Raw genomic sequence first — 27,718 nt, 5'->3', positions numbered from 1 at the left:
TTTGTATTCTGTATTTACCTTCCTCGGTACCTTGCAGCCTCTCGCTCTCGGCGGGGTCGAGGGCGGTCACTTTGTCGGACTTGCGGGACGGTCTGCTGATGCCGGCGCTGTTCACGGCCCGGACCCGGAAGTGGTAGGAGCGGCCCACCTTCAGGCCATGCACCGGGTATTTACAAACCTTCACCGGGGCATCGTTGCACTGGACCCAGGTGTCGCTGCCGGATTCACACCTGCACAGAGAGGAAAATTTACTTTTAATAATCAAATATTAATGAAAACGTAGTCCAAAGAGCTGCTAACCTACTGCATAATTCAAACTCTGTATGTAATAATTATATGTACTTACTATTACAATTACAGTCTTTAGTCAGGATTTGCACATTTCATCCTCTTTGCTTCGAACACTGTGCAACTCTTTGAATTTTAAAACATATTTTCTACATATTTTTTATTCTAAATTCCTATTTCTTGAATTTTGCAGTACTTTATTTTCTCTTAATATGTTTATGTTTATTTTGACCACAAACGCACCAAAATACCCAAACAAAATCCTTGTGAGTGAAAAACCTTCTTGGCATTAAACCTGTTTTTTTCTGATAATAACAATCTTCATCTTCTGAGCACTTTTCAAAACCATTTCACAAAGTGCTTCATACAAGAGAACATATTAAAACCAAAAATAATAAGAGTAAATATTCACTTTTAAGACATTAAACTTTAATGTTATTTTTTTTTAGTTAAAGCTGCATTTTTTAATTATTTTTTTTTTGCTTCTTTTTTAAGTCATGTCAGTGAAAAAAACATCACACCAAGATAAAAAACTTTAAAAAACTTAAAAAAAAAGAGATAGATTGCCTTATAAAGTGTTTAGTTAGGCTGCAGCTTATCCGTCAATCACTTCTTCACTTCTTATTGTTAAGTTTATGAAATTTCAAAGAATTTGAAAAAAAAAATCTGATTACAGCTTCAAAGGTTTTGTCCAGATGCCAAAAATATCTGTTTACAGTGAAATAAACAAAGACAAGCAGCAAATTGTCACACTGGAGAAGAAGCAGCCATAGAGTATTGTAAACATTTGCTTAATTACTTTAAGTAATTAATCGGTCGTGTTGTTGATCATTTAAATCAACTAATCGATTAATCCAAAAATCGTTTTAGCAAAGCTGATACTGAGCGAGTAAATGAGCTCTGAGAAGAAAAACTATCACATAACATCACAGAGTCATTTCATCTGTAGTCAATATATAAAAACATTGATAAATATGATAAACGTTAAATAAAAACGGTGACATCATGTCATGCTTATAGTTTCCTCGGTGTAATTTATTCACGTCAGCGTGCTGTGCTATAAAAAGAAAGCAGACTGACCGATCCACAAAGTATCCGGTGATTGCCGGCTCGTTGACGGTGTTGGGGGGTTTCCAGGCAACCAGGACGTAGTCCGCGTTGATGTCATATGCCTTCACGCTCATTGGTGCACCGGGGGCCCCGGCCGCAGTGGGGGCGGCATCTAGGGTGACGGAAAAAAGGGACATAAGTCGGGAGGGGACGAAGGAAGGACGATAGAGTAGACATAAATAATTCTCTTCACAATACAATACAATTATAGAAATCTTGTGATCTTGTTAAATATGAGGAAATATTCACTTTAAGACCTTAAACTTTAATGTTTTTTTTTTTTAAACATCAAAACAAGCTAAAAAAAGTCTTAAGAGTTTAGAATAACCAATCATAGATAGATAGAAAGATAGATAGATAGATAGATAGATAGATAGATAGATAGATAGATAGATAGAATAAAACATTCATGCCAATAAAGCTAATTTGAATTTGATAGAAATTTAAAAGTTATCTAGTTAGATTTGCACTGACTTGCACCTTATTTTGTCTTTTATCCGCCTTTTTTAAACATTTATTAAATTTGATTTTATATACTTTTTTTTAGCTAAAAAGAAAAAGGAAGCAAAAAGTGAAGAGAAAATTATTCATAACCTATTTTCCATCTTTTGATATGCTTTACTGTGGGAACTGCAGATATCCTGACAGACACGCTCACTAATTAAAGGCTGTTAAACCAGATTTAAAGAAAAACGTCTCTCTTCTCATCACGTTGAGGCACGTCCTGGGAGCAGGTATGCTGGGAACTGAGTGAAGTTAAATTAAGCCTGTTTCATAATGTGTACGTCTAATGTGGCATCTGTAAAAGTTTAAGATTTGGCTTGAGTCCTAAAACTTTGACTTCTGGTATTTATCTCTTAACCCTCCAGCTGTCTGTCAGCAAAGACACAAAAAGACCAAATTTACATCTTTTTTTTTTTTAAAAACGAACCATCGTGTTAAATCTTTTTCTGCTGGTGGTTCTTTATGATGAATCAGTACATTTGAGTACATTTTTAGTACATTTTTAGGTACTTGGACTTTACATGAGTATTTCCATTTGATGTTATTTAATACTTTTCCTCCACTACACTTCAGAGACACTGAACTCAAACTTTTTTTTTTTTTAAATTCAAATTTTTAATTTGAAATATAACTAACAAAAAACTTTAATGATCCAGAGGGGGAATGCCACCTTTACCAGCTGCAACATTAAAGTGATGAACACATAAAGGCATCAATACTTGCAATTAAATAATATGGCATATATTATCCTGAAATGGGCAATTTTTCAAATTGAGTAGTTTTACTTATTATTATTTTATTATTATTTATTATTTTTGGTATTTTTCAGTAAAACTGCTGTTTTACTGAAAAATTAAAAAGTGTTTACTCCTGACATTTAAATTATATTGTTTATAAAAGAAACACTGCACAATACATTTATTGCAACATAGATCGCTAAAATCTAATAATTTATCTGTTATCTAGATTTGCTTCTAGGTTTGATGTTTCAGTATTTTTTTAGACTATTACTATCAATACTGTCCTTTTAAATTGATCTATTTATTTTTAAACTGTTGTTCCTGATATGTGCATTAAATATTTATTTTTGCAGAAAAGCAATTTAGCAGATTTCCATAACAGCGTGACCCAATTATTATTTATAATATATTTATCATTTATAGGTGTTAAAATGTTACGTGACGCAGAGTCACGTGTCCTACCTGAAACAAACAGGTAGGCGCTGTGCTCGGCGGTGCCGTCCTTGGTAAAGATGCGGAGGGTGTAGAGGCCCTCGTCGTCCTTGGCCAGGTGAGGCAGCGTCAGACGGGCGGCGCCTCCGCCCACAGATATCTCCACCAGCTTACCGGGTTTCAGCAGTTTATCTGTTAGCAGATGAATGGAAATAATCAATAATAAACGGAAGACACAGTGAGGAGTGACGAAAATACACAGTTACACAGATTTTAATGTAATAATCACACAAACATATCAGCAGTTGCCACTGCGAACATAATACAAAATGTCCTGCAAATGTCCAGAAAAGACATATATATGACGTTTGTTTAAGACGGAGCTTTTAATTTTTATATAATGCTGGAAAGTTCAATAAACAATAATAATAATGAATATCCCTGTAAACCATCTTCAAGGTGATACCACAATTATCATCATAGATCATCAGACCGATTATTGATGATTAATTAACAGCTCTCACATTTAAACAGCCTTTTCAAATTACTGCACAATTAAGGATAAAATAAAAAGATCATGAGCAGGGAAATAATGGATTAAATGTTAGCTGAATTACAATTATGTGAATAACATGATATTTTTATGATGATATTACATGTCCAACAGCCCACTCCAGCGCCACGGACATATGCGACAGCCTGCTCCAGCGCGAACATGTCCGAAATCCCGCTCCAGCGTGCGGAAAGCCCGCACTGGCGCGGACATGTTTTGTGGACATTTGCAGAAAATGTCTTATTATGTTAGTAGTAGGCAACTGTTATTACATTTGTGGGAAATTAATTTTGTTTGTGGGATTGATACATGAAAAACTGCAGTTTGTATTACATTGTGGGCTGTTATTATGTTTACAGGTGTTACAGGAAGCTTTAAATAAAAATAAATAAACAGATCAATAAAATAATGACAAAATGCAAATGAAACATTAATAACAAAAGAACAGGGCACGCTGGACAAATGCATGAATGAATGTCTTACCGTCTCTGTACCACTGGGCGAGGGGGGGCACGTTGGGGAGGTCGGGGACGACCACCATGGTGCACACCAGACTGATGGAGCCGCCTTCCACACCGAAACTCACCCGGAACCGATCCAGCAGACTCACCTCCAGCTTACTGGGATGGATGTCAGTCAGATGGGGCACTGAGCAAAAGGTGAAACATTACTCTTAATGATCAATAACCTTTCATAACACATTGAGTGAAATGCAGTGTACATGAGTCAAAAGGTAGACATTAAGTGATGATGACGGAGGTTTCAAAATCATACAGTCGATGTTAAATATGGATGTAAAATTATGGAGCCCATAAAGGGACAAAAAAACATAGATTGTGAAAAAAAATTATGGTGGAAAAAAAAATTAATTATGGATTTTTTTCATAATGGTGGAAAAAAATTAAAAAGTAATTCCAACATCAAATGGTGGGAAAAAAAAATTTCCCGGGGGAATTGTTTTCCCAACATCAATTTTTTGTGCTAATGTGTTTTCCAACATTTCCAAATGACTAACTGGACAACCACTGGGAGACATTGTGGGGTTTGGAGCGGTGATATTGTCTCATGTTATAAAATTTTGAAGGTAATATTTTGCTGAATTCCAACATTATTTAATTAGTTTATAAAACTGATTATAACAGATTGAACTGTTTACACTGAGGTTCCTCCTGTTTTTTACTCTGTGTGCGTGCGTCTCAAACGAGGACAACAACTTCTTACAATAGTTTCCACCACTTATCAGGCCTCTCACATGCTCGGCTATTTGTAGCCCGTGTGGTTGAACTGGTTGTGTCTGGGCCTGATTCCAACCAAAAATTTTTTAAAACTCCATCCGAACCCTCTCCTCCCTCACCTATACCAAGCTGGCAGGACTCCCCGGCTCCTGATGGTCCTGTGAAGGAAATAAAATCATTATTACCGGGAGAAACATGTGAATAACGGTGCTATATATTACTGATATTATTATAGTACAGAGCCAGAATAAAGGATGACTTACTCTTCACAGTAATTGTCGCCTTGCTGGTAGCTGTGCCATGCGAGTTGGTGGCCACAGCGCTGTACTCAGCAGTATCACTCACAACACACCTAAAAAAATCACAAAAAAAAGACAGCAAGGAAACATGTCATTATGTAATTTATTTAAATATTTTTTAAAAAAGTATCCTAGCTATCCATAGCTTTCCATATTAAATATATAGTCAACATGTACATGTTCAGTGTAAAAATACAACAATTTTGATTTTAATTTTTGTTAAATATTTTTGTTAGAAATTGAAATCATGTGAAGACCTCAATTTTTAATTTTATTAGTATCATTAAAATAATAACTGTTACAGTTAATTATTATTCTTATAAATAATACTACTACTACTAATAATAATAACAATTATTATTATTGTTATTATTATATTATATAATAATAATAATAATAATAATAATAATAATAATCATCATTATCATTATCATTATTGAGAACCATCCCCATGGACATTTTGCCATAATAACGGATGACGGATCCATGTTTAACTTGACAGAGAAAAATGATTTGAGCATGAGAGGGAGCAAACTGTTATAAATTTAGCCCATTTTTAAAGTTTTGGCTTCATAATAAGCAGCACTTCAGCGCTTTTTTCCCCCTTAACAAGGTCGGCTGTCAACTCCTCAAGTCCATGTCTTTGATTATGACACACGACATAACGTACTGACTCTTTTGAAAAACGACCTCACACATTAAGAGCGGATTGAAAAGAAGGTGCACCGAGGCAGCGGCCTGAAAAGAGTCGGGTGTGTGGGTGAGAATAGATGGAAGAAATGTGACCTTCACCTCGGACTGGACTATTTTAAAAGACGATCCATTTTCTGCGCTGCGGACACGAAGTCTTTGTGTGTGTTTGTTTTTTTCCTAATAAAGTTTTTCACTTGACGCATCTGAGTGAGAAAATTCTTTTTTTTTCATGAAGACATAAACGACAGTCTCCTCGCTGACCCTGTAATGCAATGACGGAGGAGATATTCAATGCCTCAGAGAAAGAGAGAGGGAGAGCGGTGGGAGGAATTCGTGGCTCGAATGACGCAAAGGTCAGCACTTTGACACGAACAGCTGAGGAGTCTCGAAGATGACAAATGGGCCAGCAGGGCGGACCGTTCCCCTAAATCCAACAGTCCTCCCTCTGCAGCCGCCCCTCTTTTAATGTATGGCACCAAGAGTTTAGGTAGAGCGCCAAAATATCAAAAACAAAACCGGCAAAGAGGAGATATTTATCTTTGCAACAGTTAACCCTTTAAAACCTGAGAAAATTGTTGCTGTTGTTTTTTTTTTGTTGTTGTTGTTTTCTGAAAAACATTGAGAGGAGGTAATGAGCAATTTGACAAGAAATTAATCAAAATAATTTAAATTTTAAATTAAAAAAAAGTAGCACAAAAAACAAGAATAAAATACAAAGGAATGACTTGAAAAAGAGCTAATACACAAATGTACATATTTCTGTGACATGATGTTAAACATGTAAATATTATTATCATGTTTCCTGAAAAATCTCTCACCTTTGTCTTTTTAAACGTTATTATGTGAAGCACCTTGAGTTGCCTCTGTGTATGAGATGTGCGATATGAATAGTTGTGTTTGTGCCGTACCTGCTAATGATCAAACTGTGGACTCCATACTTGTCTTCAATCTTGTACTTTCCTGGAGCGTTCAGTGGGTTGACGAGTACTCCACCTTTATACCTGCAAACAGCCATCAGTCAGTGAGTGTTTTTCACTCCAACAGTACACACTCTCACTTTAAACTGGTTGAATCAGCATCTGCATTGTGATACATAACTCTGTGATGCTGCATCTGATGATAAAGTGAATCGTTTTGTGCATTTAAGTAGCAACAGATATGTAAAAGGACTATTTGGAGGGTATGCTGAACATCATAAATTTGTATATAAAGATTAAAGGAATGCTAACAATGCTCACAAACCTTTAGGGAGGAGATAAATCCTGTATTTTATCAATGCATAATATGACACAGCTATACTAGACCTTAAAGTATCAAAATATAGATTTCTACTAAAATGAGGAAAACATAAAATGTGGCTAAAAGATCCTAAACAGTAAAAGAATATACGGTAATTAAGGGGAATATTGTTCGGTGTGTATTTTAGCTTTTCTTGTGCATGCAAGTCATTAAAATATTATTTAATAAATGAGTGTCATCGTCTACAGCTCTTAAAAATGCAGTGTTGCCACTTCCTGATTATGCATGGGTGCTGTAAGCTTCAATACTTCATACTTTAAATGTAGTTTTGATATTTCAGACATAAATACGCTCAAATCTAAACCCCATTCTCGTGAGATGCGAAAGTTCTGACCATTTGACAACGGGCCTCGGGTTTCCCTGCACGGTGGCGAACAATTTGACGGGAGTCTTCTCCCACACGGTGTGGGGCCGCAGGGCAACGAGGAAGTCCGGCATCTTGGGGATATCGTCCAACAGTTCTGTCCTCCTGTACATCCTGTCCTTAACCTGGAGACAGTAAACTGTGTTAAGTGAATGTTTAAAGTGCAGTGGAATATCTTTTTATTTTCACACTGCATCTGTACTCCATCAAGTATTTAAAAAAGAAACTACACAGACTAGTAGTTTCTGTGAAATGAAGACATCATTAGAAAAGTCTTCTGAGCCAACGTGCCATCATTAACATTTCCCAGCTGACATCAGGATCAACAAATCTGAAATCTGCCCGGACCAGAGGGATTATTAGAGAGGTGAGGTCAGCAGGCAGCTGTTAGACCTGCAGTCAAACATTTATGTGGCACCATTCGTACACAGTGGGAATATCACAGCATTTCATGATGTTTTGAATTAATTCATTGGTGTTACTGTATTCATACATCCATGATAAAATTTGGTAAATTCCATGCTCTGCTATTGAAAAATGTTGATCAAAAACCTGCTCTTAAGCTACAAACAGTCACTTATTGAAGTATGAACTAGCAGCAAATTAAGTTATCTCAACTCTCATCAGAGCACTGATAAGGTATATCAACAAGAACCAGGTGGTCTGTTAAATATATATGTACAGTTGAGTGTCATCTGCATATGGGCGAAACAAATGTTCTGCAAATACTGATGAAATAATTTGATCCGTGTCATTTCACTACTGAACTACTTTACTCAGGATGGTGCAGCCATGTTGTTGCTAAACATCAGCTATGATAACTCAGCTCATTAAATCCATCAGCCAGGTCTGCAGGTAACAATACTAAACTTTATGATTTAGTCCCATATAAACCATCAAGTACCTCCAAGCTCCTTACCTCTCTCTGGATAGCGAGACTATCCACTTGAGCCTTGGTGGCAATCCTCATCCTGTGGAGCTCCTCCTGAATAACAGTCAGTCCTTTTCCAACATTAGTGCTCACTCTCTGGTACTCTTCAGTCCCCTCTTCAGCAGTCCTACCAAAATAAATCAGAATTTTTGTGTTACTCAGTGTCGATCACAAGCTAGACTTTTAGTCTATCTTGTATACAGACTTCAAAGTGAATACGTTTTCAAACAGTAAAACAAATTTGTGGCCAAAAGCTTATAACTTTAGAGGAAAACTTGGATATTTTTTAACCTGGACCCTATTTTTCATGGTTTTTTTTTTGTCTAAGAGCCTCTTTATACCTGGAATTACCATGCATTTCCATGAGCCGAACAAAAGTGGGCAGCCAGGACACATCGCTGTTCACACCTGTATCTATCATGTATCAGGTCCAAGCACTCTGGATGGTTAGAAAAGCATAAAAGGCCTTTAATTCATAAGGCTAGAAACATTAAAAATACACTAACGCTATCAGCTTGTAGTCATTAGATCCCAAAGAAGATGCAAGGCGATACCCTTTAGTTGAATTTGTAATGTTTCTAGACCTATGAATTAAAGGCCTTTTATGCTTTTCATTGATAGTGAATTATTAGCCCAAATGTTAACATTACTGCGTGCTTTGTCGCTGCTCTTTTGTAATATTGGATCAATATCAAAAACTGTTCTTCGAAAAGCATGGAAAATGGGGCCCAGGTTGAAAAATAAAGACGTTTCTTTTTAAATAGTTTTCTTTAAACCTTATATGAGTACTAAATGTCAGATTTCATCTCACGATTAAAAGTAAAGTAGTACTTTGGAGGCATGATTGGAAGAATACGGGATATCAGCAAATTAATTCAACCATCTGGGAGTTCAAATTATGTGCAATGAACATTTAAAAGCATCAACAAACAGCAGCTGATATTCTTTACATTGAGACATGAGTATTTGCCAAAATTAATTGTGAATATTTCAGTACCTGCTGTCACAGCAACACTACTTTATCATTGCTGAGGTGTTTCCATCAGCCCGCCCAAGTTAATTTAACATATCTCACAGACTAACATGAGGTCTACAAATCCTTAATCAACACTTGACCATTCAAAATAATCATCGCTGGAAAAATTCACAGCCAGTAACACTGAAGAAATGTGCTGTCTTGACTTGGGGTCAGCTTGTAGAGACGGTAGTTCAGTATTACCTTACACCTAAAATAACCCTGACATATGACGGCAGCCAATGGGAACTCACCTCTGCCGGAAGACCGGTATGGTATAGGCTGGTTCCGCCATAGCCTCTGTGGCCTGGGCCTGCACCTGGCTCACCGATTTAGAGCTTGATTTCCTGCGGGGAGGAGGTCCATCGTTACATAACAGACACTCAACAGAAATCCCACCAGAATAGACTTTTTAGCTTTGCAGAAGCAGGTCGCAGCACTAAAATCTGTGATGGTCCACCTGAGGTTTTTCTTGAGATAGAAGTTATTATAGAATTGTTCAAATGGTGCCACATGGACAGAATAAGTCAACAATTAATATTAGACTTTTACATGATACTGAAGACTAAACGTGTCCCATTTCTCTGCTTTGCATTGCCAATAAAATGCCATCTTATACTATTGATGAAGTATCCTAAGAAATCCATTCTTAAAAAACCTTTACAAAGGCAAAATACTTAAAAATAATTGTGGCCAATTTTAACAAAAACTCAACTTTTCTTCAGAATTGGAACCTCAAAGTTACGTTTTAAAGAATTACCCTTTTATGACAGTCGATCAACAGACTTGTCGCTTTAGTGGTTAGTGTCTAATACAGATAATTTAATTATATCAATATTTATTTATTGATACAAGAAAGGAATAAAAAATAACATTTGGTGCTCTACAGTTGAAACTGACTCAGTTAAAAACAGTTTTCAGCAGGTTCCTCTTAAGCATGAAAACACATTATAGTACAATACAAAAGAAAATAGAAAATAAAACAAAATACAACAGAAACAGAAATCTACAGAGACAAGACAGCAGCAAAACATCGGCGGCTACATAGACATTACAGAGCAGAAGTCTTAAATGGAGTGAGAAAGATGGTTTTTGAGATGTGAGTCAGTGGTTGGAGATATGTTTTTATATCAAATAATTAAACCAAAGAGCATCAGGGACACGGACAAAGATGTCATCCAAAAACTGTTTTTTAAGGAATATGTTTGATTGAATGGGCAGAAACTTGGCATAGGTAAAAACTAACAGTTAAAGGAAAATCACACAGAATTGAAAGTCCTTCATGTCCATCTCTCTAATGGGAAACTTCTTGAGAAACTTGGTCAGCGCTGAAATCTTCAGCTCGGACCTCTGGCCTCAGATGTGGGTCAGGTTCAGCGGAGTGGCATGCGGCCTCTGATATACAGTAATACCGGAGCTACTCGACAAGACGGCAGATTTCTTCAGGATGACTCGGTGATCTGAAGTTGGCTTGTAGTGTCAGTTTTATGTTCATCACTAGTGACGACAAAGCGCCTGCGGCCTTCGACTTGTGGATCAAGTTCAACATTTAACTGCACAAACACTACGTTCACACTTTGGACCCATCTGATTTTTCCCCTATGTGACCCAGATGTGATTGCTTGATTTGATTGATTGTGATTGCTTGTCATTTGGCAGGTTTCCATTAACCCTTAAATTGCAAAAATTGAAACTGAATACATAATGACGGAAAGACGTCAATTTCAAAAAACTCACATTTATCACAAAAAAGTATTTACGCCCGCATGAGATCATATTACAGGTGATTTGAGAAAGCAATATTTTGCAAAAACCCAGGTAGTGTGAACAGCACAATGAGATTTGGGCCACTTACATATGTGGCTCTAAATCAGATGCAGATTTAATTTTTTAAAATGTGACCCGAATCGGAACTCAGTGTGACTTTTACGTCACTCTAGATTGAAATCCCTCTGTAAAATTAAGAAAACTCAATTTGTCCGTCCATCTGTCTGCATCCATTTTTGTCCTCAATGAGTTCCCCAATCAATCTTAAACTACACGGCCGTTGCAAATTGCCATAGATAGAGACTGATGAAGCCGTTTGTCTCATGCATCCACTGCCCGTGCCCGTTTTGTGACGTCTTGTTGATCCTCTGGGCATGCGAGCCACATCAAGACCATGACCAGTTCATATTGGAGACTAATATTGGCCTCATTTTTAACCATAATGTGAACAGCTGCATTAAATATCAAAATTGAGCACTAAGGCTTGCAGTGTGAACGTAGTATAAGAGCCAGGAAGGACACAATTCTATAAAAATGCATTTGACAGCAATGTGGTACAAAATACATAATGTCTTTAATGCCCTGAGTAATAAAACCAGCCAGAAGCTGCAGAGCACAAGTGGCACAAGCATTATCTAAAGCCTGTTTCAGCTCCAGAGCTTCTGGACCTCACAGTGAAAAGACTCACTGGTGACCATTAAAAAAAAACACTGCCAACACACAGCACACATTTTTGAACGCTGCAGCATTTTCAGTTTTTTGGTTTTGGCAGGTCTGCGTCTCCTCCAAGCTGTGCTCTATCCACACCGGACATGCAGACTTTCTGAACGTGTTATCTTTCATCGAAAACTAAATCAACATTTGGCAGAGGAACAATTAGCATCGCACAGAAGGATCAATACTTTAGCCCACTAACTACCATTAAATTCTGTAACAAAAGGTTCAGGTAACATGCACCAAATCGGTGTTCCTCACTTGGCGATTTTCTGGCAACTTTATTTCTAGAATGCAACTAGAGACAAACGTGGGCCGCGTTTAGATGAGAACTGCCCGACTTATCTTTGCATTTTTTAAAAGAATCTGCATTCATATGATAACATTGTGAAAACTATCCTCGTGTACACGGATCCGCAAAAACAACCAAAAACGCTGTAGTATGCATGCCAGGCCAGTACTTGGCGGTGTAACTTTGTAAAGACACACCATAGAAGAACACCGTGCGTGTCCCAAGTGCGGCCTTGACGTCACCGTTCTTACAGGATCCACGCATTGCCAGTTTACTCGGTGACAGAAATGTGGTGTTTCCCAAAGATTACACTCTAAAATCAGGTTTCAAAAGTTTGTGTTATCAGGCCCCCAAAACGCCACTTTCATGTGGACGAAAGGTCATGCATGCAAAAACTGCTGCCGAGTAAACTGCCCTAAACAGTACGACAAATTCTTGCTACAAATTAAAAGCAGTCAAATCCACAAGACAAATTAAAATTACCTACAGAATATATTGCTCAAACTGTATATGTTAGATATATATATTTTTTGTAATGGGGAGGGGAGGGGAAGGTTAGAAAAAAAAGGTTTAAATTTTCTTTTGGAGTGTTAATGGGCACATATGGATGAAATACAGTTATGTATATGGCTTGTTATTATACTATTTGTTATTATTTGTTATTATACTCTGCACAAATCTAAATACACAAATGCTGATCTGTGTGCACGAGAATCATTTTCACAATGTTATCATATGAATGAACTTTTTGTAAGACTTCTCTGTTTTTAGTAGTGCCATTCCCATCTAAACAAAGCCTCAGTGCCTGTCAAAATAATAGCAAACGGACACACATTTACTGATGATCTAGTATGTGACGATGTCAACACCCTGAAAATAATAAAGGCAAAAAACACTGATGAGTCCAACTGCTCTGTGAATTAGGAGACATTTAAGACCTGAGTTATGATTCGCTGTTCGTCAAACCTCAAATTCAAACTGAGTGTGAATATCTATGATATCAATAACCGTAGATTCTTCATCATTTTGTTTAAAGTGCTTATTTGCTTATTGAGATCTGGCCCGGCACAGCTTTAAATCTGGCGTCCGGAGACAAATGGAAAGCCAGCAGTAGGAAGCAGACGCGTATGCAGCAGGAAGATGAGGCCCGCCTGTCAGCAGCAGCTCTACGCGTATCTGTTGCTCTACCTGGCCAAGCAGCATGAGCTGTGCTTTTTCAAAAACAGCCGCTGAATCCCACCGTCATACCTCACTGCTGTCTGCTGCTGCTTGGTATGCACACAATGAGTGTGATGATAAGCAAAATCAGTTTTGACTTGGCTCGCACGCTTCTTCTTATACCAAGGTGTGACTTTGGACGCCATGACTGGAACACTTCAAGGAGATCTGGCCGCGAGCACCAGGAGGGGGGAGGGGGGAGACCAAACATGTGTTAGCCATGACAGCAAACAAGTCTGTCCTTTACCACTGTTGTTACTGCAGCTGTCATATGTTACAGGATGCAATATAAAGGGATGTTCAGTGTACTAAATTCAGTAGATGTCAGTCTGCAGCCTCCAGTTTGGAGAAGCAGGCTGGAGTCCCACATAAAAGCTGAGCAACCCAACCTAAAAAAAAAAAGTCTGTTAAAATGTACGCTTTGAGTATTTTCACCTCTTTATCTTGCCACAGACACTTTCGGCTTCTCATCTATGCTCTTATGAAAACCACCAAACCCCATTGACAAAAACAGTAATTTTAGCTCGCTGAACACAGGAGCTGCTGTTCTGCTGCTGCTTCAATCAGTTCGCTTTTTTCGTTGTTGTGTGTTATGTCTTTCGTGAATCAGAATGAACCTTTTTAAATGCAAAAGTCACACAAACAAAATAACTGATCGGAGCAGCAGTATAGACAAGCAGCTCCTTTATTCAATGATGTTAGATCACAGTTTTGGAGTCTCTACTCTCAAAATAGATTAGACTTAAAATGACAAGTGATTTTTTTTTAAATGATTTTTTTGTGTGTGAAAAATTCATTTTGTTGCAGACCCCATCCACAGCAGTACATTGCTCAGCTTCCATGTCTCCCGTCTGCTTCTCCAAACGGCATGCCAGCTGACATCTACTGTATGTAATATACCGTCTATGGATAAGTACCTCAAATAATCATAACTATGTCTTTAACTGGTACTGAGAGCATCAACAGTGTTTCTCTGCTGCCATCATACTTCAGTACAATACTAAATTCAAGAATAATATCTGTGATTATATTCATATCATACATAATAAATTACCAACAAATTGCTAAAAAAAACCCAAATTATTTAAAGAACATATAAATATCATAAAAACATATTTATCTCAAAGGAAATTATGTCAAAATCCAACATTTAGGAGGCATCAGGACTGCTCCAACACACACCAGGGCTCAGCACTTGAAATGTTTCACCTTACAGCCTCACAGAGCAGCTATGAATAGCTTGCTGCCTGCTCCATGATTGGAGAAATGAAGGAAATAGAGTCATTACCAGCAGTGCACAGCCCTCTCACTATTTAATTAAAACAAGCATGCAGGAAATGAGACTGATCAGAGTGTACAGGCTCCTCGAAAATGAACAAGACGAACTCCTAAACCAGCTGTCAAATCCAAACTTCAGGCTAATTATGTTTCACTTCTGTCAAAACAATTATTTCAGCACAAGAACATTGTTACCTGAGTTTTTTTAAGCTGATACACATTGGACAGAGAGGGTCAGCAGCCCTCTTAATGCCCTGGTATGTAAGGAAGTACCGCTCAGGGTGATTACAACAGACTGCGGCTGATTCCCACACAGGGGACAGATTATCTAAAGCCTTTCATTATAGCAACACATTTCACTCATCCCAACCTCGGTAACTGCTCCTCCTACCCTGAACTTCATTTTGCACAAGTTTTTTCTCCAATAAAAAAAGCCCAGGAGCGAGAAAATATTAGGAAAATTGACTTACCCCAAGAGATTAAAACAGCGCAAAGCGGTGGAAGACCAGCCTGATGCCGCTTGGGAAGCTCTTGCTGATGGCAACAAAAATATTACCCTGTCACTGGAGGAATGCTGTTCCCCTTCCACCCCATGTATGGACGCACTTAAGACTATATATAGCATTTACACCCAAATTTTGCTCTCATTCTGCACTTTGGAGATGAAGAGTGTGCATCAGTACCTGCAATTTTATTGATTTATTTAGAGGTATGTTTCATTTGCTCTACTTATTAAATTTAATTAATTTTGGGGGGGAAAAGGTTAAAGAACATTTTAAATGCTTGTGGAGGCTGGGTTTCTAGATTGAAATACTTTTTCCAGACAGCAATAACTCTTTTTTTAAGTCCTTAAATTAACGCACTTTGCCAGTTTTACATTTACTGGCAGTGACAAGATTATCACGAGGCGCCTCACCTTTTAGATTTCACAAATATTCATTCAGCCGAGAGCCAGAAAGACATTTTGAGATAATTTCTTGGCAAATCCCGACACTGAAAGCCTTATGAGACCTTTTTAGGTTCCTGGAGACAGCCTGTCCTCCTTGGCTCAACACTTGTGGGCAGCAGTCAGACTATTTTTAACAGCCTGTCCTGCTCGTTACAGTGATACCCCCGATTCTTACTGTACAAGAGCCTTCGCAGCTATTTTCATTCACACAAGTTAATTTAAAAATAAAATGACTGAAGACACAGAGAAAAAAAATATGAAGCAGAATTAATGAAACTCAGATATGATAAAACACATCACGGTGAACTCTAAAGAAGCAGCGGGCCTTTAGTTTATTGCCCAGACGACCTGCAGTTGTCGCCATGTGGCTTCTCCAAAAAGGTCACCTCCCCTCCTCTCTGTAAAGGACACTGGCCTGCAGCTTTGCTCACCGTTACAGTATAATCTCTAATAAAACACATTAACTCATTAAACCCTAAAAATGTGCATTACATTATTAACATGTCCTACTTACAGCGTGGCTGAAAAGTGGACATGTCATACACTTTTACACATTTTAAATCTCATTTTTGGCGACCTCTAGTGGTGGTATGGAGAAAGACACTGTAGGCAAATTCCACAAGCGCTTCGAGTTTTCTGATACAACTGACGAAATGTGGAAACCCTGACTTATTTATTTTATTTTAAGTGGAGGTTTTATATGAAGTTTATACAGTGATTTTTGCTGTGATAGTGTGATAACTGACTCGAGATGATGTGCAGTATCTGACAGATGTGCCCATAGAGAACATGATTCTTTTTTTATGTCCACGTGGAGCTCAAAAGTGTTTTAAAATGTTGGTGAAAATCAAACACATCACGCTCACTCAAAATATAACTTATTTAGGCTGGGTGCTGAATCCTCAAAATGGATCTCAAAGCAGTCAAAACAGGACAGCACTCCGATTCAAGCGTTTTTTAAATTTTTTTTTACTTATATAATTATTGCCACACAGACAATAACACCATGTTACTGTCAGTGTGCACACTGAAGAAGGGCGTCTGGCCCAAAATGTCTGTGTGGCAATAATAACATTTTAAAAATGCTATAATCTTAATGTTGTAAAATGTTGTCATCTTTTTCTGCCTTTTTTATGAAAATGGAAAACTCAATAAAGCACATTTGGATTAAAAAAAAGAAAGACACAGTGGTAGATGTCACAGTACGAACCGGCAAAGCAGCTTTGGGAGGACGCAGGAGGAGATGCAGTTTGAGAATATTGAGGTGAAATTATGAGGAAAAAGAAAACAAAAAAGTTTTAAAAATAAAAGAGGTGAAATAAGAAACAGCCTTGAAAACTGATGCGCACATAAGGAAGAGAGACCAGAGTTATTTCAGTGAGTGTTGGACACTTACTGCAAGTCTTGTGATGAACTGACTCCAGAGGATCATCCACGTCGCACACAAGAGGCCACTCCTGCAAAGACAAACTACAGTTACTTTATAATAAGTTTAAAATACATCCCCCTTACTCGACATTAACTGGAAAAACATATCTGGTGCAGGGTACTCTAAATAAAAGCTGAAAAACCTCTCATGCACTATGAAACCTTTGTATTTTTCTAATAAATAAATATATAAAGATATTTATGTGCGTGTCTACAGTCAGTGTACAGCTAATGTTGGAGGGCTCTTGCTTTCAGATGTACACAGGAAAATGTGCACAGTACTTCACAAATATAACTATACTGCGTGTATTAAAATAGTAAAATGACATATCATCATTTAATATTAAAAACAAATGTTAGATCACATCAGAAGCTGAGATACACTGACTTTTAGTCTCTACTTGCAGTGATTGAATGTAATTAAATACATTAACTCAAGTACTGTACTTAAGTACAATTTTTAGGTGCATGCACTTAATTTGAGTATTTTCATTTTATGCTACCTCATACCTCGTTGCCACATTTATTTTGACAAAATAAGTCACTAACTAACTGATTATTACGACAAAATATAAATAATTAATTTTTTTATGCACTATTATGGATAAAATTACCTAATAGTACATAAAGTACTTAAAATGATCTCCATCCTCATCAGCTGCAGCATTAAAGAAATGAACACATTAAAGCATCAATAATAACAATAATCCAGGAATAATTCAGTATAATTCCCTTTGGTCTGTTATTCTCAGTCAAATGCTGCCACCTGCTGTCTATTTATCTGAAGCTGCTGCAGATCATCAGCTGAGCTGGAAATTAAATCTTTTTATCCCTCCATATGTTTTGTTATTTCTCTCATGAAGACAGCAGAGAACAGTGATATCGTCCAGAGCTCAAACTGACACTTACAACAGCATCAGATTTTGGTGAAAATAATAATAATGACAAAGTTTCTTTAAAGTGCTCTTCTTAAAGCGAGGTTACAGTGTGTTTTTTTTTCATTTTCATGGACCGTAAAATGGAGAAGTTTAGAAGTACCTTTTTAATCTTAACCTCTCCCTTTTCCATGGGTCTTTCTCTAACTTCCATCATGCATGTACAGAATTTCTCACACGTGTATTATAGAATAAAAATAAATTAATGTGATGTCACATTTATTTATGTTGCTGCTCTTATACTCTATTTATCCAGTCCTTATTCTTCTGACGTCCTTTTCTTAACATTTTTTAAATGTATTTACTTCATCTCTTATTTATCTGTTGTTGCTTTGTTTTATCCCCACTGATGTGCACAGTCCTCTTATATTATTTCTTACATTATTCTTATCATCTCTTATTGCTTTTTTCTTATATTTTCTAAAACTTCATTCGAGATCTCCGTTTTATCACTTTTAGTACTTTTGTTTTATTCTTGCTGACCTTTTGCGTATGTATTCTTGCCTTTGCTTTGTCTGTAAAAGCACTTTGTTAACATGTTTTTGAAGGTGCTACATAAATAAATAACATAACAAATAAATATATATATGAAAAACATTATTATTATTAATAATAATGATACTAATCATAGCTGTTGTTGTTGTTGTTGTGAATGATTTTATTTCTATTTTATCTTTTTTTGCATATTGGTGTTATCTGTTTATTTTAACTAATTTCAGGTTTGCTTCATGATCATTTTGTTTTGTCTTTGTGCATGCTCAGCATCGATAAAAATGAGGGTTGCCCTCAGCTGATTTAAGGTTTGAACATGAAACCATCATTTATCTCCATTGTACTGGGAGGCAGAAGCCAGTGATGTGCAGTAGTTAATGTTGCTTTACCCTTTGACCCGAGCTCTGTCAGGCGTTTTCCTTCTACTGCAGACTGAGTTCACTGCACGCACCACCAACACTGACCGAAACACACTCAACTGGATTTATGGCTTCCAGAAAAATTTGAAGTCCAGTCTGTCCTCTAAAAAACAAACTTTATATGAGATTCAACTAATTGCTGTTTTTTTGCAGTGTTGTTTTATTGTTAGAAAGTTCTTGTGATACTTTATTCACCTCTTGTGTTTACGCCAGTTGACAAAAAGTATAAGCGTGTGTCTGTGTGTCTGTGTGTGTGTGTGTCTGTGTGTGTGTGTGTGTGTGCGCGTGTGCATGATCTCCCGCTGGATTCCAGTCTCCTCCCTCTTTTCGGCCCCAGTACACAGCATGTTTGCAGTGGGAATGAAAAGAAATTATTGGAGCATGATAATATGATGAGCAGGGAAGTTCACAAGTTTGAGGGGCCTCATCACTTCCAAAAAGAAAAGAAAAAGAAAAAGCCACATTCTTTCAGACTTTTAGACTGTTTGAGTATAAACAGCTGCATCTATTTCAGCATGCACGGCAGCTTTTGTTTACTTTTGGTCTGTGACTCAAGTTAATGAGGAGAAATTCCAACATATTGTTATCTGATAATTAATAGGCCGCTAGATCGTTTTCTTTCCTTCCCAGTTGCATTTGGACGTTAGGATGGGGATGTTTATCAATTGGTTAGCTATATTTTATCTGTTCATCGGCTTAACATTTGATTATGAGCAACATATCTTCACTTCTGCAGACCTGATTTGTAAATATCACAATTTCAAGACCAGTTGTATAAAAAAAACAATAATCAGCATCAGTTACTTAGGTTGGGGGCAATTTAGTCAAATGCTTATTGTAACATAAAATAGGATTTTTTGAGTAAATATCTGACATTTGTTGGTGGGTTTTTTTAGGCGATTTTGTGTTTTTTTCTTTGCAAGTACAATTCCACCACACTGACTCCCATCATGCTGCATTTTCAAAAACTTTTTGCGTAAAATAAACTGAGCTTCATGCGCATATCCTTTTACCTGTTTCAACCATGCAACAAAATCTTGGTTAAATAGAAAAATTACATTTTATAAAATATACTCAAAAACAATAAAGTTAGATTTGCAATGCAACATCAGAAAAAAATACAATTCTTAAAATTATACATTTTTTGCCATGTCTTAGCATTTGGGGAGATTAATTTGAAACATTTTAATACAAAGTAATTAATTAAAATGTATTAATTACCCACTGACCTTCTCTTTGTCAGGTCAATGCATTTGGCAAAATATTGGTACTATTTCCAAAACTGAAAGCTTCCTAATGTTTTTAATGACTCCCTGACATTTCTCTGTAGCAGATCATTTTTCTACTTGTACATCAAAAATATCAAAATCTACTGAGTGGACTGCTGTGAAATTTACTGAGCACATTCAGATTCTCTTTGTGCTTTTTTTTTTTTAATCTTGTTTGTATAATGTTGCAGTGTGTATACAGTGTCTTCTATTTTATGTTTTCTACCTTATTTGTGTTATTTCTCTAGCACCTCGTCTGAGAGAAACGGCATTTCAATCAGCTGCATACTCTGTAGATGATTGACAATAAAGTTGATAACTTCACTTCAGTATTAAATGTTAAATGATTATATTTATGTGTCAGGTTATGGTAAATTCAGATGCAGCCCATCTGTTCTTTGTGTTATGAAAACTGTGTCAGGGGTTATAGTTTTATTTACAGTAAACGTTGTTTAGTGATGAGTAGTATGAATGTGGATCTTTGTTGACACCATGTAATCTGAGCAGATCCCAGGAAGAATAAATGAAATCGCTGCAGCAGCTCCAGAGTTAACAGGGATCTTAACAAGAAAACAAACTTAATGTTGTAAAAGAGAGAAAAGTGGCAAATCCTAACATCTGCAACTTTATTATAATAATGTGCAATTTATCACAATGTGCAATTATTAATGTGCAGTTGGTGTAAGTATTTTTTTTAACTGTTGAGTTTTTTATATGCTGTTTATATTGTTCTTTATTTATCTTGCACAAGCCCTTTGCTGCTGTAATAATGCAAATTTTCCTGTTGTGGGACTAACTAAGAATTATCTTATCTGAGAAGTTACTTTTTCAAGTGCAAAAATTAAAATTACAGTCACTCATATTTTTATATTATTATTATTAATTTTCTTTTTTCTATTTTGTATTGTTGTGGTTATAACTACTGAGTTTACCTCTGTAGCATCCTTATGGGGGCACCTGCTTATATAACGAGGTTGCATAGAAGAGGGGTTACTGTGGGTCTGTGTGTCAGCAGTGTCTGTCATCAGGGACACTGAAGTAACTACAAATGTGAAGGTCAGAAGAGAAGGTCACCCTGACACAGCCATGACAGCAGGCAGGACTTTCTGCCCGGTGTGGGGAGTGAATGAATGCTTAGCCCTCCCTCCTCTCCGGCTCCTTTTTGAGCAGCTCTCCAGAGGCACAGAGGAGGGAAAACAGCACAGGGAAGCTTTTCATTCATGCACTCACTGACTCGTGATTACAGCCGGCAGAAGATGGGACAGGCAGCAGGAGGAGGAGGGGGGAGACAGTGGGCAGGATAGAGGGGAACACAGGAGGGAAGTCCTAAATCGCAGCGATTCAGGGTGGAAAAAAAGGGACGTCAGAGGCTCTGCACGTCATCGAGTCAGCAGACACGTGTCATTTGACGCAGAGCGTGGTGACGAAACGGAGCTGCAGGGGGGGAAGAAAGGGGAGGGGTCGCAGACTAAGTATAGCAATGCTGGGATTTGTTGCATCAGGCCTCAGCAACTCAACGAGGGTCTTCAAACCACGTGATAAATAAAAGCTGACAATTTTTAAAATTGTGTCACAGTTTAGAAAAAAGAAGGTTTTTTCCACAATGCATTCAATTATTATTACTGCAGACAAAACACATCAGCATGTGAGAGGACAGAGGGAAGCTTAGTGTCTCACTCAGTACGTTAACATGCGCAGTTTAGTGAAGCTGCGGTTAAAAAGCTCAATTAGGACGTTTAATTTGACCCGTCATGGTTCTTGTATACAAGCAGAGAATCGATCAGGAGCATCGATTTATTGACAAAAGTATGTCCGACTCCTCCACAGCAGCTGGAGATATGGCCTCTTTCGGCTGGTTGCAATAGACCTGTATTACTGATACAGTCTATAATATAGACCACATCACAATCACAACTGTTTTTTTTTTACTGATAACTTCGAGGTAGAAAACCACTGCATCACTTACATCTAATCAAACAGCGCTGAATCTAAAATACTACCTTTTTTAAAGTTGTATGTCCCTCACCTAAGACAAAATCAAAAAGTCCCTCCTCAGTGCTTTTAATAAAAAAAAATTTCAAGGACAAAATTTTAAAATCTTAAAACTTTTGAACGACGAAACTTTTATTTTTTTGCCCCATTTTCCCAGCATCTCTTCAACATATCAGTTTCAGATTCTTTTCACATATAATTTCAGTTAGCTTTCAAACATAACAAGAAAAGCAGGGACAAGTGAGGAACCTTACGTGATGGTAAACAAAGCGTCGTTACACAACAATGCAAAATTAATCTGCAGTAATGTTACATTACGCAGAAAGTTACCGCTAGATGACTGCTCTAACTACTTTATCACTCTATAAAATTCCATAACTTTTCCAAAACTTTCAATTATTTCTACTAATACCAGGACTTTTCTGGGTTTTCTATGGTTTTAGAAACCCTTAGGTAGATAAAAGGACACACTAACTGCTTGTTCTGCTAATGTAATGTACAAAAGGGGAAAAACAAAAGATCAAATCCTGAGTTTGGTTACCATAAATATCTACGATCGACTTTGACACTGATAACGCCAAAGTCTAGTAAAAAAGTTACTCACACAAAAAGAGGGTAGCAATCAAAATCACTGATAATAATAAAAAAATAAAGGGTATGGATATGAAAACTGCCACTTGCACTATAGTAAAAATATCAAAACTTAAGAGTTAAACATAATGTCTCTTTTTTTCAGTGCGGTTCTTGGCTTTAGCACAGGGTTCAGCAACCTTTACAATCAACAGAGCCATTTTTGACCAAAAATAATTTAAAAAAAAACCTGCCTGGGGCCGCAAAACATATTTGAGACTTGTAGTTATTGTCTAAACAAGTATTTATTAATATGTTTTACAACAATGTGGCTTCTCTTCAGTGGGCTATTCATGATTATTTGGCAGTTAAAGCAAACAAATCTTTTTACACACTGTTAAATTCTCTATTTTCCTCCGAGACTTCACTATTTGTAGTACATAACTAGCCTAGCGAGGGCATTTTGAGACAAGCCACCGTCATTGAGGTTTAGCAAAATTTAGAAAAAAAGGCGCCAGGCCATAGATGTATGACATAACTTTAGTTAAGTTTAATTTAATTATTCAGTGGTTTTTGTAAAAGAGGATAAAGTAAGCATTTATTTAGACCTAGAACAGAAAATAAATAAACAAATTAAAATGTGAAAAAAAAAATCACTTCCATTTTTTCTTTTTTTTCGTCTTTTTTTGTTTTAAAGTCACTGGAAGCCAGTAGAGAGCAGTTAAAGAGCCACAGGCTGCCTAACCCTGCTTTAGTAGATTTCAGTCTTTTAATTGGTCATCTATTTACAACTAAAGTTGCAACTTTACGTAATCGACTGACAGAATGGAAAACTTCAGCTATGACTCAGAAGGACAGTATTTTCCAATATAATAAGAATAGTACACTCAGTGTGCAAAGGCACTGTTTTGGCATTTAAACAAAAATTAATGTCAAAATCTCAAAAAGATTAAAAAAAAGAAAAATTCAGATAACTTTCCATTCGTGTCTTTGTTTTGTTTACTTGCAACACAGCTTTCGTGCACTTGTGCACATACTTAACACGTTTTTGTTAAGTATGTGCAATATTTTTGTTTTGTGGGACTAATTTTTTGACAATGTATTTATTACTTTTTAAATTTAAAATATACAGTAGATGATACATTGAACAACATATATATTGAGAATTTGTCTATTTTTGATTGTAATTAGCGACTGTTGGCACTTTTTACACGCTTTTCATTCTTCATTTTTTTATAACTGTCACTGTGTTCATGCATGTGGCATACATTTTTGCAAGATTGTGTGTTTTTGTTTTGTTTTGTTGTTTTCAGTTTTGTTTTGTGATTTGTGTCTTTTTTTATTCCATGTCGTTTTACATTTGTATTCTGAGATTATATCTCATGTTAATATTTTGTCTGACAAACCGAAACAAATTCAGTTAACACTGCTCTCTTTTCTTGACTACTCACAGGTTTTTAAAAGGTGGAGGAGTCTTTAAATTACAAGTCACATATTGTTTTCTCTAAATCAGGGATGTAACATGAATTAAGGGATCATCTGGTTTGAACTAGTGACCCCAGAGTCATAATAATACTCCTAAATATAAGTTTATGAAGAGAAGAAGCAGATATTTTTAATCTCAGATATTCCTCTTTCACTTATTCAGTCTGAACACTAACACTGAAAAAAGAGAATTTGTTAACCTACTTAAAATAATTACAGCTGTGTACAAATCCCTTGTTGAATCTGTGCTCACTTTTAAAATCACATCCTGATTCAACCTCATCTCTGTTAAGAAAAAATCAATTAACCAAGCGAGTAAAGGACCTGGTAAAACCCAAAATCCACTGTCAGTACTTCATACCCAAAGCTGCTGAAAGGAAAGCCAATCACATTACAAAAGATCCCACTCATCCTCTGAATAAGTCTTTTCAGGTACTACAAAACGTCACAAAAATGTCCCCTTGGCCGATAAAAACACTTGTAAAAAAATCCTTTATTGCCGCTGCCATAAATATATTATTGTCCGAGTTTGTTTTTGCATTTTGAACCACATCTAGGATGATTTTCTGTCACGACAGACGATAAAGTTTCCTGAATCTGAATCATTTGCAACGCATGAATAAATTAAGTTTTTTCAAATCAAATCATCAAGTTCGATTTACAAACCATTGACTGTGTTACAGATTGAAGTAATTATTTTAAGTTGGTTGATAATTCTCTTTTTTCAGTGAAAAGTTTTGTGTACTGTGTGTACCAAAATCATTTAAAAGAGGATTTAGGGATAAAGCTTAAAACTCCTGGAGTGATTAAACATTGCATTTAAAATATTTCACATCTTTCCCACCATTTAAAATTGACCTATGACGATCGAACAGGTGGGCAATTGTCTTTTTTTACTTGTTAGTTCACAGTTTGGCTTGATAACCATTGCAGACTGGGAGCTTAGTGGTAGTTTTCATGCATTAAAGATGCGGACCATCAGAGTGGAAACCTGAGGACTGTGCGTCTGTTTGGTATCATGGGGCTTGTTGATCACTCAGGGTACCTAAATCAATCCAATGTCATTTTTTCAAGGTTTGCAAGGTCGAGAATGGACGCGTACTCGCCTGAAGTTAAAGGTTTGAATACTGTGGTTATCAGGTAAAGTTTCACACAATTACGTGCCAGCGTGCAAGTTGGCCAGCGTGTTTTTGGGCGCCTTGCTGGCAGGGATACGGCGTGCGTCGCTGTGTGAGGGGCGAGTGTTTCAGGAGATAAGAAACCGTCAGCGCGTGTCTCTGGCTGTAGTGCGTGTGGAGCTGCTCAGAGATGGTTGGATGTTGCAGCTTGTATCTGATGCCCTTCAGCCTGTAGCTGATGCTGAGTGTGATGCAGCAGGCAGAGGGATGATGACATCATCGTGTGCTCGCCTCGCCCCTCTGCACGTACACCTATGGCCGGCGTGGCAACGTGCGAGACGTGCCGGCCGGGGGAAGTCTCCGGCTCTGAGCTGCTGGGAGGAGAGTGGCAGGTTATCATGCAGATGCAGCTTCCTGTTCAGCTCACAATCCCCCCCTCCTCCTCCTCCTCATCACGTCCTCACTCCCCTGCTGCTGTAGGAGAAGCCCCCTCCTCCTCCTCCTCCTCCCTCCCCTTCTTCCTCTCCTTTATGTCCCCCCAGCTCAGCCAATCAGACCACTCGGTGGGGGCAGGGCGTACCAGAACCACCATTCCAGTGCGGAGCTGCTGCATCTCCCCAGAGCCAACAGGGAGCGAGCAGCTCAGAGGGAGGAGACACGGTCAAACCCAGCCTCTGAGAGTGTGTGTGTGTGTGTTTAAGTGTGTGTGTGTGAGGCGTCAAGTGTGTGCCTGTCGCAGACTAGCAGGCACGGCTGCCGCTGCACTCTTGTTTCACCAGACTTTTCTTTCCCCCTCTAACCTTGCCACGGTGCTCAGCTCGGGCCTGCTTCTTCCTCTGCTTCAGGATAAAGAGGGATCAGCGAGGGGGGAACAAACCAGCCTTCCTTCCCCTCCTTCTTTACTCTCCAACCACCTCGTAGTCGCTGCTGACAGCTCCTGGCGGACGTGCAGGCAGGATGATAGCGGCTCAGCTTCTGGCCTACTACTTCACCGAGTTGAAGGATGATCAGCTCAAGAAGGTGCGTAGAGAGTGAGCTCGCACAGAGGTCCCTTTGTGCTGGAGAGTTGTGTAATGTGACAGCAGGCTTGTGGACAGCCATGGACGCCGGTTGCTGCATGTCAGCACTGAGGGCTGTGGGGCGTATCAGGTCTGGAGAGGAGGATGCAGCATTTGGGAAGTAGAGGAAGAGGAAGGGGAGGCCGTGATGAGCTCTAAATTGTGTTTTCTCGCTTGGCTCTGCTGAGGGCTTTAATAGGGTTTGACATGGATGTCCTTGACAGTGATGGTGGTGATGTGCAGCAGGCAGACCCTCGTTACAGAGAGTGTTTCCGGAGCGTCGGTTGCCAGGGCGGCTGAAGCAGACAGGTGTCTGTAGGAGGGGGGGTGCTGGGAAAAGTCGTGAGCTCCGTGATCTCCTCCCTCACTGCTTGCTCCACTCACCAATTCTTTCACTCCTTTTGTCTCTTCTTCCATCTTTTTTCCCGTAAACTCTCTTATTTTTGAATGGCCTCCGGCAAAGACAACATAAACTCATTAGCAGATGAAACCTGAGCCGGACTGAAGCCTCGGGTCATCTGCACAAATGACCTTTGCTTTGGTCGAAATTAGCCGCTGCATGGGATGAAAAGACCGGTGTTCCCAGCAGGGGGGAGGGGGGGGGGTGGTCGGAGGAGATGAAGGGGGAGTGGTAGATTTATGATGACATGCATGATGTCACAGTGCAGTGCACGCACGTGCCTCCGCTGAAGTAGGTTAGTGGAATTTACGACTGTCTTCACTGAGGTGACTCAGGATCCTTAAAAGGACGGAAGTTTTCCAAATGTGTGTATCTGGTACACTGCGTACTATTTTACTTCTACTGCGCGTTTTTAAATACACACATTTATTTGCACAAGAACATAGACAGCTTTTGTTAACGAAGCTCCAAAATTATGGAATACCTATCCAAAATTAGAGACGCAGGCTCTGTTAGCATTTTTAAATTACAGCTGAACACCTGTTTATCTAGTCTGGCTTTTAACTTATTATTTCTTATAAATGTTATTTTCTTTTTAACTTTATATACATATATAGTTTATCATCGACTGTCTTTTTATTGTCTAATCTTGTTGTCTTTTTTTGTTTTTGTGTTTTATTTTTATTTTGACACACTTTGAGCTGCATTCCTTGCATGAAAAGTGCCATATAAATTAAGTTTAATATTATAATTATATGAAGTCAGATTTAGTAACAGTAGTGGAAGAATTATTGAGATCTTTAACTTAAGTAAAAGTAGCAATACTACAATGTGAAACTACTGTAAAAGTCCTGTATTCAAAATCCTACTCC

General features: G+C 37.8%; 2 protein-coding genes across 9 annotated transcripts in view; one reads left to right on the top strand and one right to left on the bottom strand.

The window, feature by feature from the left end:
- Positions 1-15,372, bottom strand: part of myom2a (myomesin 2a) — a 40,663-nt gene extending 25,291 nt beyond the window's left edge. For 4 of the 8 annotated variants that reach the window (XM_088074985.1, XM_088074986.1, XM_088074987.1 and 1 more), the window contains exons 1-11: positions 15,203-15,372; positions 9,718-9,810; positions 8,437-8,575; positions 7,488-7,642; positions 6,763-6,855; positions 5,126-5,214; positions 4,982-5,020; positions 4,111-4,275; positions 3,105-3,266; positions 1,369-1,510; positions 31-230 (exon numbers count right to left, since the gene is read on the bottom strand). In XM_088074985.1, coding sequence (XP_087931111.1) covers positions 31-230; positions 1,369-1,510; positions 3,105-3,266; positions 4,111-4,275; positions 4,982-5,020; positions 5,126-5,214; positions 6,763-6,855; positions 7,488-7,642; positions 8,437-8,575; positions 9,718-9,810; positions 15,203-15,357 — 1,432 coding nt within the window. In that variant the 5' untranslated portion in view covers positions 15,358-15,372. Of the gene's footprint in view, positions 1-18; positions 231-1,368; positions 1,511-3,104; positions 3,267-4,110; positions 4,276-4,981; positions 5,021-5,125; positions 5,215-6,762; positions 6,856-7,487; positions 7,643-8,436; positions 8,576-9,717; positions 9,811-13,484; positions 13,623-15,202 lie in introns of all 8 variants that reach the window. The other 4 variants (XM_088074991.1, XM_042485544.2, XM_088074989.1 and 1 more) reach the window with 4 other exon arrangements.
- Positions 15,373-25,951: 10,579 nt separating this feature from the next.
- Positions 25,952-27,718, top strand: part of LOC121942360 (hexokinase-1-like) — a 34,779-nt gene continuing 33,012 nt past the window's right edge. Inside the window, exon 1 of the mRNA XM_042485545.2 lies at positions 25,952-26,408. Coding sequence (XP_042341479.1) covers positions 26,346-26,408 — 63 coding nt within the window. The 5' untranslated portion in view covers positions 25,952-26,345. The remainder of the gene's footprint in view (positions 26,409-27,718) is intronic.

The sequence above is a fragment of the Plectropomus leopardus genome, chromosome 3 (genome assembly GCF_026936395.1).
Source record: "Plectropomus leopardus strain MGB_pleo_1.0 chromosome 3, ASM2693639v1, whole genome shotgun sequence".
NCBI lineage: Eukaryota > Metazoa > Chordata > Actinopteri > Perciformes > Serranidae > Plectropomus > Plectropomus leopardus.
Note: the sequence above shows the minus strand (reverse complement) of the source record. Positions and strands in the feature narration are given on the sequence as shown.